Source organism: Penicillium robsamsonii (genome assembly GCF_028829455.1).
Source record: "Penicillium robsamsonii strain IBT 29466 chromosome Unknown utg000001l_segment0_segment0, whole genome shotgun sequence".
In the NCBI taxonomy this organism is placed as follows: Eukaryota; Fungi; Ascomycota; class Eurotiomycetes; order Eurotiales; family Aspergillaceae; genus Penicillium; species Penicillium robsamsonii.
Genome location: NW_026643219.1, coordinates 2,954,930 through 2,969,126, shown reverse-complemented (window position 1 = coordinate 2,969,126; position 14,197 = coordinate 2,954,930). Strand labels below are relative to the sequence as shown.

Below are 14,197 nucleotides of genomic sequence, written 5' to 3'. Positions count from 1 at the left end.
GAAACAATCAATTGACAAGAGATAAGTAGCCCATTTAAAAGTAAAGCCGCATCCCAACCTTGTAGACCGATCCCAATGCATAATATGAAAAGGTCCCATTGAACCAGCAGCCATGACCCGATCACATATGAAAAGCAAGAATTCGAATTGCCCCGACCCATGCAAGATGCTAATAATGACAAATACAAAGAGAAAACAAGGATATCTCTGAAACAGCAATGGGAACAAGACTCTCCTCTGTAGGGAGCCGCAGCAAGTAAAGAAGCATAGACATGAAGACAAAGCGTGAGGTTAAGCTGGGCATCAACCAGATGGTTCGGGTTTAATGTGGGATTTCTGTTTTCTGGTTTGATCGAACGCTTCATGCGATGAAGGCGCGGTCCAGTTGGCGTAACGCCCTCGTGTCCTCGCCTCCGAATCCGATCTTCTCATTGGGGATATCCCTTGGTCCCTCGGCGAACGAGCTCTGTGCGGGGGCTCCGTTCGAGTTCGCGGCGGGGCCGCCGGGAGAGGCAGTCGAGGAGGAAAGAGGCGCCAGCGATGCACCATTCATTAATGAGTTGATACCAGGAACTGCGTTTCCAGCACTCCCGGGATCGGAAGGCTTTGGTGACGTGGCGATGGGGTTGAGAGAAGGCAACGAAGCGGGATGCTCCTGCTTTACCAGGTGAGGGCTGTGCGCGGGTCCATTTGACTGCGCAATGGACTGGACCGGCGCGCGGGGTGATGACATGCGAGGATCAACTAGAGCATGTCCGTAGACCGGTGGGGTGCGTTGCTCGTGAGCATGTGCTGCGTGGGCGTGGGCTTGGGCCTGAGCGTGCGCATGGGCATGTGCGTGAGCATCGTGTATTGAGCGTGGCGATCTGTTCATGTAGCTTGGTTGTTGGGGCGGTCCAGCCGGAGGTAATGTTGATTCCATATGAGGTGGTCGATCATATGGGCCTGACATCCCATGTGGAGGCGGTGGAAGTCCGCCATGTTGATGGGGTGGGGGCTGGTGGTGTGGCGGGCCATAATGATGATGCCCATTGGCACCTACGGGGGGAAGATAAGAAGGACCAGGGCCGTATTGAACCGAGACATTCGGTGGTGTGGCGAGAGGAGTGGGCGGCCAAGCATAGGCAGGCGGGTATGGCTGTGTATGAGTGACGCGCGGGTATGCGCCGAGGGGATGAGGAGTGATGGGGTAAGCAGCACCTGCCATAGGTCCACGGGTAACGACAGGGAGATTTTGCTGATCATTGACTGTCGATTCGGGATAGAGACCTTTCTGGGGTCGAACATGGCGTAGCGCAGGATCTGAAGTTGGTTGTTGCAGGTTGGCGGCAGAAGGATGGGAACGTGAGTAATAGCTGATTAGATGCAAGTGTTGACCGTTTGATGTCGTGATACTGAAGGACTGTTTCATCAAACCGTCCGGCTTGTAACGGTAGCCATCTGGTCCCTCGTCCGTGCCATCGCCGCGGTCATCGTCACTGCCCCGACTCTCAGGCGTCTTGCCTCCTCGAGAGGTAGAGCCCTGAGAGACACTACCGCCTCCCCGCTTGCCTTCCATTTCGCGATAGGTCAAAAAGCTACCGGATACACGACTGGCGCTCCATGACTTCCCGTCGGTCCATCGCCGCATACCCGCTTCTCGCTCATCCCATACAAAGACTGAACCGGACCGGATTGATTGTCGCTCTTTCTCTGATAATCGTCTTTGCACGCGAGGTAAAAGGCCGATGCGACAAGCCTCGAAAAGGATGATAGCGTCCGCAGGTGTGCGAACGTGCCCGTAATACGTCTCCATCCAAGCTCTCGAGTCAACCGAGGACCCCGGTTGATTTGGTCTGATTGCCAGGTTGAAGGATAGAAGGCTTTTTTAAGGGTTGGGAGTACGAACTGAGGAGTTGGATCTAAGGGAAAAGAAAAGAGGCGCAAGTGGAGAGAAGGAAAATAGGGTTCAGGTCCAAATATAACAGGAACCAGGATCCGTTGGATATGGGGTAGTCTGTAGACCGGCGTGGGTGGGTAAGGCCGAGCTTTTACGTCACCCAAGACGGTTAGACCGGTATTATTTTTCTCTTTTTCTTTTTCTTTTCCTTTTTGAAAACAACTTTATCCCAAAATGGAAGGGGAGAACCCAGAGGTTGATGTGGGCCAAGTGGATCTGAAGGCGTAAGAATGCCGAACAGAGGGAGAGAGAGCCAAGGAAAAAGACACAAAGAGATAGAGATTGAGAGACCTACTTTATGACTCCACTAAGTTTTTTGAAGGAACGGTTTAGCTGTTGTCTCGGGAACTTTTTTCTAAAAATGAAAGTGATGGAGAAAGAGAGAAAAGATGGAAAGGGAGAAAAATTAAAAAATTAGGAAAGAGAGATCTTTCAACTAATGCAAGCTTATAAGAAACAATGAAGAAATCATAAATAAAAAAAAAGGTTAAATAAGGGAAGCGGAGAGAAGAGCGGATCAAGCGATCCAAGCGAAAAGATCGAACGGAACTTGCTAAACGCCGAGATTCCAAGAGGATTGTTTAATTTAAATTACTCTATTTACTTTATTTAAGTTATCAATTTATTTAGCTTGTTTGGTTTACTTTGGAGTAATACTGGAACCTCTTTGAAATCCATATTTATGCATGGGAACCTTGGAATAAGTATACAAAGGCTTTCAATATTGTGTAGCCTAGGTAATTTATGTGCAAAAGTATAACTAAATCTTAACGCCAATCTTTAAAGTCTCAAATTTTAAATTCTATTTTCCTGTCACGGGGAGCGAAATAGTTTTCAGGATTGGCTAATTCCACGTTTAACTCTTGGCTCGGCTTTACGGGGTTTGAAACTCCTTGGTACGCAGTAAGGTTAATTTGGCCCCCTTCAAGGCCCCATTCCTGGTAGATTAAACTAAAATGGATAAAGGGTAAAAGGATCAGCATTAATAGATAGACAATATGTATGGTAATACATAATACATAAAAAAAATAAAATTAATAAAGGTATGTACATAAATGCTCTGTGTCAGAAAAGTGGCGCTCCTGATCGCAAAAAAAGGTTAGTGCGGAACCCTTAAGCTTAATCCAACACGAGGAGGCCGGCGCTGAACTTTATGTTGGCTCGCTTACAGAGGCCATATCCACCCCTCCACCGTGGTTTATTTTCATTCTTGGCAAATTGGGGGGCGGGGGGGAGGGGGGACTTCATCAATTTTATATTGTAGTGGACCTTGGGTTACCCTTCAGACTGGACCTCGGGAGTATCTATGTACATATTACATAACATAGTTAACATATCTGTGCATATCACCTTCGGACTCTCCATCGGACTTCCGTCCAGAAAAGCTCAATCCAATTGCCTTTCTCAGAGAGACGAAAAGAAAGCCCACTTAACCATCAGGATTTAGCATCCAATCCGACCGAGGAACTTGGTCCCCTATTGATCAATAATAGCCTAAACAGGGTTTGAGCGGTTCCGTCCGATGCGGCCTTATCCAGCACCCTATTCCTTGGCAAGTCCCCCCATACGAGTCATATCCAAACAAGGTTGATCTTAGCGAATCTGGACCGGAGCATTTTAATTTATATCCGATATCCGATATCTTATAGGCTAATGATGATAAGAAGAAGAAGCCACAGTGGCCGTAACCTCGTGATTCGTACCCGTATCGGGTCCAGTGACGCAGTGTTCTGATTTTAACTGCGCTGACCGCAAAAGCTTGACGACATCCTAGTCCAGATCAAAGCAATGATGCAAAGAAAAGAAAACATGAACTAAAAAGATGCAGTGTACATACTCATTCGCAATTTGGTGGATCAGACAAGAAATCTCTAGGTCTCAAGCCCGTTGATCCCATGTATGTACATTGTTTGCGCGCGTAAAAGTATGCATGGCGAGAGTTAAAGAAGCCACGTAACACGATCGCCACGGCCAAGCGTACGACAGATTACGACTAGCTATACTAGCTACGGGCTATGTATTTGTAGAAAGGGCACCGCTTCGTATCTGACTTATATTGCTCGTGTTCGACTAAGAATAACAAATAACTAAACAATGGCTTGAATTTAACCTGGTTCGCCACAATTACCAAGCGATCGGCCAAAACATGATTCGACTAAATTATGGATTCATATCCGCTGATACATTGACTCAGCGATAAGGTTAACTGGTCCGAGTCTGCGCTCCGTGCCGTTCATGTTCGCCGTGCAGTTAGCCTTGTACTTAATTAGCCTTGCAGGTGGCCTCGCATTCTAGATCCAATATTAGACCCATGTACATCGCATGAGGCGTGAAAGGTACCAGAAATATTCGGAAATCGCCACATTAATATTTTTGACCATAAGCATTTAAACTTGTGCTATATGTTTACTCCGTATTGTAATCCAATATGTCACGCACGGGCCGAATAATGCAAGCCAGTGAAAGCGTATCGCCAACAAAATCCCCCGTTGTACAAGGATCACTCTAATAGGGTTCGGCGGAGATGGTTAAGCTTGGCAGCTGACTTTCTCCTTGGCGTCAGCCCTGATTCGGATTCGGATTTTAGAAAGCTGGGGCCCATGTGTTTCTATTCTAACAAAAGAATATTGCACGAGCTGATGTTGTCAGCGTACTTCGTACATACAGTGTATCGCCCGCATTTACAGGTCTCACATGGCGCCGTCCTGTGTGACTAGAACGTCACCGTGGTGACCTAGTTTTCCATCTACCAGGTCTACGGAGTGTGTGGTAAGGTCGCACCACTTCGTTAATCTAGGTTCAATGTAATAAGAAATAACGCCTGGGTGACCAAATGGAAGACATACAGAGTGCGTATGATCCAACGTGCAAGCTATAAGGATTAGCGGACTAGTACTCCGTAGAATTATGCTGTGTTCTTGTGCTGCCACAGTCAAATTTGGTTTGATGGTTAATGATAGGATCTAGGCAATAATCAAGATTAACAATCAGACTGGCGCAGCTGAGCATTTATGAGGTCGAAAAAGGAAGTTGGAATGGTTACATTTTCGCTTTGCCAACCTTGGAATCAACCTTAGAGTCTCCAATCAATACGATAAAATAAGTATAACCAACAGCACAAATCACCACATGTATTCCCTTACCTTGAGCATGGAATGGATATACTTTGTAATTCGCTTCGATATTAGTGTAGAAGCTCAGGCCCTTACCGAATTTTTAAATTCTGAAGATCGCCTGAATCCACCCCCGACAGCCGTGATCCCGCAAGTTTTGCTACATTAGAATAGTCTTGCATTTTCCCCAGGTGGAAAATCATCTTCAGTGAGGTATATATCGCCCCTCGTCCATACCTGAGGCATAATAATACCAATTTCCAGATTTGGGGTTTTCTAATCAAAGAAACCTTAACTCCGTACAAGAAAAACATTGCGTATCGCAAGGTCTATCCGAGTACCCGAAGACTCCTTTTTCTGAGTGGATCCAGCCCCACATCTCGCTAACTATATCTCACTGATACACATAACGTACCCTTGCGGGATAGGCCGACTGTTTTGCCGACCGTGGTTCGTGCGGACCTTCTGCAACTGTATTCGTTAGCTGCTAATTTATTTAATGGTCTCGGATTACCTTCGGATTGAATATACGCGGAGCTGGGATATAACTCCGCTGCACAGAATTTGCTTTTGTGAAATAATCTCCGATACGAGATGCTCAGGTGGGTGGCCTAACATTACCGTATGAATGAGAGCCTCAAATCAGCTAAGGTATAGCTGGATTTGGCCCAGTCAGAGACAATGCATATGAGGCAACTGATCCCAAAATAAAAATGACGTGCGATTCTTGTATTGTCATGCATTCGTTGCAACCTTGGAATTAAAGGTTGCCAAGAATTAATTTTGTGAAACGTCACACGAGCTTATCTCCACTAGCATAATTAAGGTATCCATTGTCTGGATGAAGAGGGAATGTGCTGGAATTGATTTTCAAGTGGAATTACCTCGTTTAATTTCATTTCATATAGTACGTTCCGTGGTCAAAAGGGTTTCATTTTATTCTGGTCCAATTTTTGTAATATTGACTTTCAAGGTTCACCATATTGATCACATCCTAGATGTCCAAGAAATGGCAGTGCAACAAATGCTGGTGCCTACCCCAAATCAGAGACGTAAGTCTTGAGGCCAAGAATTATGAATGCCAAGATGATTTTGGCTAGACCATGGTCCTAGGGCAAATGTCATCGAAGGCTAGATAAAATCCAGTTTTCTCCGAACTATGGAAACCGCAAATTTATGGTTAATGTTAACTCCGTACCTTTATTTTACTTAGCGTTACTTTAGATGTTTCAATTCAAATTTGCCTTGACCCAGCTTTACATGGACATAAATCCCATGTGGCGTTCTTTTTCTCGGGGAGTTTCTGAAGCCGAATACGAAGATCTGAATGTAACCTTATGAATTTATCAAATAATTAGACCGCAAATCACATCTATTTGTAATGTGACACGTCAGGCAGGGATGTGCTACATGACTCGTACAAGGCGCGCACTGCCCATTCTTTTTGCTTATGCTTAACCCTGGTAAGGTTAGGGCCCCTTACCTGCTGATCCTGCCCCCCTTATTGGCATGGAAGCTGTACTCGCTTTGTCAAAGTCAAATATATTATTTCAAGGCTGTGCGCTTCTTATGAGGCTGTAATATTTTTCTATTCTAATCTGATGGACTTTCATTAACTATGTGGTATACAGCCTCTCGCCACAATAAGGACAAGTGGCAATACAAAATCTATAAATCCTAACTGAAACCGGAATGCTCGGCATAAATAAGCGAGATCCGAAACAGTAACTGAGCCAAAATACTCCAAATACTCCAAAGCCCACTCTTCCCCCCCCTCTCGGTCGATCACGTTTTCTCCCGATGGAGCACTCGTCCGCCGAGGCTCAATTCCTTGAATTTCGTTGCCGTTGAACATCCCGTCTCGCCGTCCTATTTCCTAATTAGGGTACTGATATGTATCCTTTCCAGCAATTAACCTACGTACTCCGTACTGCCCCAAACTAGTGCCACGCCCCAATTTTTTACATTCGGTGGGACGCCTCATTTCCACACTACAGTGCTTGGCTTTGCTTTGCTGGGGTCCGAAGCTCCGGTGCATAACTCAAGGATAAGATCTGCCGTACATGTATACGAGGTATACGCCTGCTACCCCAGCTATGTATGCATGTACAAAAACGTCCGGTCTACTCGCTAGTTATGTTGTAGAGCTACTTTTATCGTGAAACGATCGACTACGCCTGGCGCCCTGCTAATGCAGCAAGATCTATGTCTTAATTTTATTTCGCCAACTTAACCTCCAGCATCCAATTATTTCGTCCGTGCGGTGCTTATTAACGTTGAATGTCTTGCACTCTAGTTCAGCCCTGTATACGGAGTACGAATATCAATGTATGGAGTAAGCATATATAGATCGCCGACCTTCGATATCACATAACGATGTCCTATCCCGTGTTTGGTACGAGGGCACTGGACTCGGATGTCAGATTTTTTTTCCTCTGGTTACGTAGCATTCCTTCGGGTTTTTAGCGTTGCGCTTTGTTCTGGCTTCGGCTGATTGTCTTGGATGATCACTTGGCTGAGGCTTGGAACAGGGGCCAGAACCCAATAATGCAAAAGGAATAACTACATCTGTGGATGTAACTATAATTTAGTTGCCATCTTTCTTTTCGCTCGTGCCCGTTCATTTATCTTGAGCGTTCAGGTCGCAATTTGAAATTAGAATCTCGGGCTAGTAAACAAAACGGGAAATGGGCATACAAGGCGGGTAGATCAGTAAGCTCTACATAAAGCCTCTGCCCTAGTTCTTATATTCCAGCGATCTACAGAGTACTTCGCACGGAGTATGAGATTGAGAATTTAGTCGGAATTTTCTTCTCAATTTCCCTTGTCAATTTCCCTTGTCTTTTTAGTCATAGCGGAACTAGTGAGTATATAACGCCTGTGTGGTATATAAGTTGCCGTGGGGAGCTTCATAATTGTGCTAAGGTTGAATGAGAGTAATATACAAAGTAAGCTGGGCCGGGCACTACCGGTTAGTATCTGCAAGCCCTTTTTTTACCTTCAGGTGGTAAGAGACTTGTATTCTCACTAGTCGAATTTGGTCACAAAATGCGACGGAGGCTCCGATATGCGGATGCCTGCGGACGAGTCCCCCTGTCTTTGCTCTATTCGGTAATATGTCGCGATATTACTTTTTTTTTCGCGCCGTTGGGAATTCAGTATAGCTCGGCGGTTGATACGGAATGCCTCGTATATTATCAATAGAGCAAAGCTAGGCCCAGTTATGAGTTACTCGGTGGATCAGCTCATGTCGCTCTTGGGTTGTTTCCAATTCTATTTCTCTCTATCCATTTAGTTTTCATGCATATTATATTACAAATCTATCATACACCAGGTGATACCTCTGATAAGCCTCAGCAATCAGCGCGACCGAAGTATCGCGGGAAGGACACGATATCCCGAACACTGGAGACGCCAGTCAAATATCCTAGGAATCGATCGAATCCGAGCCCAAAGCCTCCATGGGGAGCAGAGCCCCAGCGTCGGAGGTCAGCATACCATTGAAGGTGGCTCAAGTCCTCGTCGGGGGTGAGATAAGGATACAGCGACTCGCCTGGAGCTGGATCACCAGACTCAGGGATTTGTCGGGGCTTGATCAAACCGTGCTCACGCATGTTCTGGATGAGATTGGGCAGGCGATGCTCGCGCAGGGAACCCCCAGCGACTTCGCTGACTTCGGGGAGGAGCAGATCGAAACATGCCACTGTCTCCCCGGGTGTGTTGCTGTCGTCAGCAGCTTGCGAAGGGGCCATGTAGAACGGCTTGACGGATTTCGGGTAGTCCGTCACAAAGACAGGACGCCCTTTATAGAGCACCTCGACAATATACTTTTCATGCTCAAGTTGTAGGCCTCCATTCCATGTCGGGGCATGCTCAAACGACGCTTCTCCTTCGGCAACGGCACGCTGGAGCATCCCCACTGCTTGGGTGTATGTGACACGGTGCCATTTTGGCCCATCCATTAGATCGGTCCATCTTTGCCGTAAAGATCCCGTCTCCTCGGCGCTGGTTTCCTGGCCTGGCTCGCCAGACCGTTTGGCCGACAGGATCTCTTGGCCCACAGGAGTATTATATAGACGACGCGTCAGGTCGCGTAGCAGATGCTCCACTAAGCCAGTAAGCGAGTCAAGATCGGACATGAAATTCACCTCAGCTTCGAGCATGTAGAACTCGCTGAGGTGGCGCGGTGTATCGCTCTTCTCCGCCCGGAACACGGGTGTCAATGTCCAGACATTGCCTAGCTCTGCTGCATAAGCTTCCAGGTGAAGCTGCGACGATACAGTGAGGTATTTTGGCGATCGGAAGAAATGCTCGTTATCGGTGCTGGGTGTAGCGGCACCACGTGGTGCCAATGTGAACGTCTCACCTGCACCTTCACAATCCGAGGACGTTATAAGGGGGGGCTGAACTTGTGTAAAAGCTCCGTCCGGATGAGAGTGGAAGACATTGCCAAGTTGGAACATGCACTCGGATCGGAAGCGCGAAAGGAGAGAATTGAAGGGTGTTCGAATGCGGAGGTGGGGGATCTGGCGCAGGAAGTCGGGGCTGTGATACTTCTTCTGGATCGGAAACGTCTGCAACCATAGGTATCATGGTTAGTTTGAGGTCTGGCGACAGCTGGGAGAAAGCTCGTGGGCTCACCTCTGGGTCCGATGCGCCTACAACCTTAACATCGGTTGTTTGGAGCTCATGGGTTTGTTCTTTACCCGGTGGGCAAGCTTTCCATATGCCCGATATTTCGATCGCAGTCCCAGTTGACAGACTAGGAAAAGAGCGCTCGAGTTAGTCTTCGCTGACAAAGGTCGAGGATCACAGCTCACTCGCGGTCAAACGTACTCTGCTGCTTGCGCGGGTTTTAGGAACGCCTGTAGTGGCTCCACGGTCGAACCATCAGTTATTTCTGCGAACGCAAAGCGTTTCTGCTTCCGTACAGACCGAACGAACCCATTCACTTTGATTTCTTGGTCCTCGAAGCTGCAGACTCCGCCATTCTTGCTAGCTTGGAGGATCTGCGCGCATCGCACGATAGAGGGACGAGCATTAATTGAGCTATTGGTAAGCCTGCCCACAGACGTGGCGAAGGTCCGCCGCCATATCTGCATTGCTGAAGGTGCTGTGGGTTGAATGGTCGGAGAGTTCGGAGATCGCGGCCAGGAAACTTATCGGCGTTGATGTCGGTCCGATTAGCATTCTCACCTGGGCAGCATGTACTGGCATTATTGCCATTGATAGGCTCGGTTTACAATTCAATGTTGTATTGGCAGCATTGTTTATTTCGAAAGAATCTTGAAGTCCAAATAAATATGTCGTAGACTACAATCTCGTTTCAAATCCTATGCAATAGTTTAAATATAACCAGCCAGTCCTACCAATCTATACACTTTCTCACTTGAATAGCCCCAAATCATACAACAATGATATCCAAGATATATAATAGAAGACCATCTAAAAAGTATATAGTAGATTGATGTCTCGAAACATCTACAGCAAGTCATTAGAGCAAAGTGGGATTTCAACACTATCGAGACTAAATACCACAAGAATTCCAGTCAAGCTAAATTGCAGCTAAAGGAATGACTGGGCCGTTGGACGACCCCAAATTAAAAAAGCAAGCAAATATTTCCATGCCTCACTGCGAAGGCCGCCGTTCATAAACCTGTCTTTCCTCTTCAATCATATCAATCGCATCCATGAGGACACCATCTACCATAGCCGCATACACAGCCATTCTCGACCGTCCGCCCTCCTGCCCAGCCCCGTATCCCATGTCGATAAGAGCAGAAACACACCGTTCGATCGCCGCATTATCAGTCTCAGGAATGCTGGCATCAAGTGTACTAGAAAGACGGGCTCTCGCCGTAACTTCCGCCGTGGTATCTTCCACTGGGAAGCTTCCGGGAAGTTGTTCGTGAGAAGATACAGCATTTCGTTCTCGCCTAGACAGACGTGCCCATGTGTCTGTCTCAGTAGGACCATTCGATCTATCCCCAGGACGCATACTTGTGGAATGCTTGAGGTGATGATGATGGCCAGTCTTTGCAGCGTGTAAATGATTTGGCTTAAAAGTTTTGTGCTCAGTGGCTCGGCGCTTCAATTTGGCCGCAGGGTGGGGGTCATTGAGACCTACCACTGGGCGTACAGCCTTGTTGGCACCGGAAGCTGGTTGAGATTGATCAAACCCCTTCGGGGTAGGATGCAGGGGTAAAATGTGAGTGGAGAGTCCCTCGCGGTGTTCGGGGCTCTTTGGCGATTGACTATGCAAAACACCAGTCATAGGCTCTGTTTCACGGTCTTCCTGCCGATTTGCAAGAAGCTGGGCCTCCCATTGAGACACGGGTGGGAAACGAGACTCAGTGTTAGAATACGAGGGAACACCCCGGCCGCTCAGCTGTGCACTTGTCTCGGGTAAAAGCGAGGGAAAACGTGCGCTGAATGCAGGGTCGTCGCTCGGAGAGTCAAGTAGTGCGGATGATTCTGTCTGGGGTGGACCAGGATCAGTATCTTGCGTGAGGTCTACGAAGCTGACAGATTTTCTGCGATTATCCGTTTTGTCAGCTTGGGATGGAGTCTTTTGTGACTGGACAGCAAGCGGGGACGCAGAGGGTCCCAATGTGGTACTGTTTCGTTCAGAGCGAGTGTTGTTTACACGGCTCATATTAGCCCGAGGGCCGTTTTTCTGAGTATCGTGTGCGGTTGTAGTGGCATTCGATGAAATCTGCACCGGACGCACACTTTCGATGGCGGGATGATACATAGGCTCCAGGTTTATCGAGTGACCGTCAATGACAGCACCTTGCAATGCCTCTATTGCAGCCAGAGCTGGGTATTCCGAAGGGAAATTAACGTAGCCAAAGCCTGCATGTCTTCCTGATGTGGTATCGAGTGGGAGATCCACATTGACGAGGAATCCTTTGGCAGCAAACACATCCTGTATCATCTTGTCGGTAACCTTGAAACCAACATTCCCAATGAACAAGGATTTAGTTGTTGAAAAGTTCTTCGATTCTTCAGACTTCACTTGTGATGTTTGTCTAGCGTTCAACGGGGCATTGAGCCCAGGAGACGGAGGTGCAGGAGGCCCTTGCGGCCAGGAATTGAAATTCGGCAGCGATGCCGACGGTAGAGGAGGACAGGGAGGGGGAGGTGCGTTGTAAGTTTGGAATGGATTCCAAAATGGAGCAGGCCACAAGGGAGGTGCCCAATGATTTGGATGAGCGGGTATAGGTTGACGACTATGATGACTTTGGAAGGGGGGTATTCCTGCATGAGTAGTGTGCGATGGGTTCGATTGGCCTGGGCCTGCTGTTGATTTCTCGTCTGTGGCTGTGCTTGAAGGTTGTGCGCCTGGGGTTTGGGAATACAAAGTGTCAGGAGCCGCAGATCCATTGCTTGCAGCAGTGTTAAAGAACGGCCCTGGTGGACCAGGGTTTGGCACCTCCGAAGTCGAGGTAGACGTAGAGGCTGTCGATCTAGCGCGCCCAAACTCGCATTCAAATGCGGCAAATAATGTTCTTCCGACTTCGTTGAGTTCAGAGGCCATCGTACGAAAACCATCGGCGGCATTCTCAGCGACAGGTCTTCCTGCTTGGAAGGCATCTTCTGCCATTTGCCTCCCACCATCTGGGAGATTATTAAAAGCGGTTCTTAGGTGAGCCTCAACAGTGGCAAGTAGTGTCCGCAGTGATGATTCCACGTTCTCAGGCAGAGATCTCTGTGCAGCCTCAAATTGTCTCTGAGCATTCTGTAGTTGTCGCTGTAGCTCAGGCATTTTTGACCGCCACTCAGATTGTACCATAGTAGCGCCGTTGATCAGCTGGTCTAGAACTTGTGCCGCTAAGATCTCAACGGGATGAGGAGATCGCCCTGAGTTTGTGTTGGCTGATGGCTCAGTAGTCGGTGGCGAGTCAGGTTGAGGTACTCTACCCTTCGAGGATTCAGAAGCATTGAGCATCTCTGCTAGCTCGGCCTCAAATGCTTCCATGAAAGGGCGAGGTTGATCCTCAGAGACAGGTGGCGAGCTCGTAATATGAGGAACTGGCACTTCATGTTGCCCCTCGAGAACAATAGCCTTAGAAGTAGCTTGCGTGTCGTTCTTATCATCAGCCGTGCCTTGTTTTGGAATGTTGTCTTCAAATCGCTTCCACAACTCGGTCACGGAGTTTGATCGACGAATATCAAATATGTGCATCGGACTGATGTCATCGAGAGAATGCTCAACGGACTCAAGCTGTGCATTAAGGTCTAGGGGCTCCTCAAGGCACTGAGAGAGTTCGAGAGCGGATCCAACCTAAGGAAAGGGTAAGAATTTGACTTCGGCATAATAGATAGCAGACTGTTGTGAACTTACGGTGATTGTTTCATCATCATCGTCATCCATATAAGTCAGCCTTGCGCGGGGATGTTTTGACGCTAAATCATCGTAATCTGTAGCAGAGATCTGGACCACCCCTGAGGAAGTACGAGAATCGGCAGGCTGCTCGGGTTGGTGCTCAGTGGGTACCCGAAGGTTTCTGATTTGGAAGGGCTTCAACATGGAGAAGATGCAATGTGAGCCCTGTAGATCAGGACCACAAACTGGTGGGGCGTTACAGAATCGAAAACAAAAAGGGAACTAGAGTAGAGTTGATAAAGATATGAAATGGTTTGGAATTATGATGCCTTTGGGGCTAGTTTGAAGATGGGGGTGTATAAACGGGGAAAAAGATCACGAGATTCATATGTTGCTGCCTGTGGCAACACCTTCAAATTTTCAAGTTTGGATCTTCCAGAGGCAAGGGCGACAGCCAAAAAAATCCAAGGAATATAAGAAATAAAAATACATGGGAGTTTCAGGCAACAGGATAAGAGCAAGCATGATGAAGCTTTCCGGAAGATCCCCGCTCCGATCACATGACACTATATGTTTGCCTGGAATTCTAGGTGTCAAACTCTGAATGTTCCTGACATTTGAATGGGATGCAATGGACAATGAATAATACCAATTGAGATATGTCCACATAACGTCTCCCAATGTCTGCGCGACTGTGCCTGGTCTTTTCATCTATTTGCAGCTCTCATTTCCACGATAATACCAATGGCTGGTCCATTGGAGACGGTACATCGCATGAACACCTCCGAAACCTAACATTTCGATAACTTCGATATC

At 47.5% G+C, this 14,197-nt stretch overlaps 3 protein-coding genes across 3 annotated transcripts; all 3 read right to left on the bottom strand.

Moving 5' to 3' along the window:
- Positions 1–361: 361 nt before the first annotated feature.
- N7447_001167 (camp independent regulatory protein) lies at positions 362–1,795 on the bottom strand (the record flags this gene model as incomplete). Its single annotated transcript, XM_057225443.1, has 1 exon — positions 362–1,795. One exon carries the CDS (start codon positions 1,793–1,795, stop codon positions 362–364), a length of 1,434 nt encoding a protein of 477 aa, XP_057089459.1.
- A 6,610-nt stretch (positions 1,796–8,405) lies between these two features.
- On the bottom strand, positions 8,406–10,154 carry N7447_001166 (asparagine--tRNA ligase SLM5; the record flags this gene model as incomplete). Its single annotated transcript, XM_057225442.1, has 3 exons — positions 8,406–9,626; positions 9,694–9,814; positions 9,889–10,154. The coding sequence occupies 3 exons, from the start codon at positions 10,152–10,154 to the stop codon at positions 8,406–8,408; spliced, it is 1,608 nt and encodes a 535-aa protein (XP_057089458.1).
- A 527-nt stretch (positions 10,155–10,681) lies between these two features.
- N7447_001165 (Nucleotide-binding alpha-beta plait) lies at positions 10,682–13,585 on the bottom strand (the record flags this gene model as incomplete). Its single annotated transcript, XM_057225441.1, has 2 exons — positions 10,682–13,339; positions 13,400–13,585. 2 exons carry the CDS (start codon positions 13,583–13,585, stop codon positions 10,682–10,684), a joined length of 2,844 nt encoding a protein of 947 aa, XP_057089457.1.
- Between the last annotated feature and the right edge of the window lie 612 nt (positions 13,586–14,197).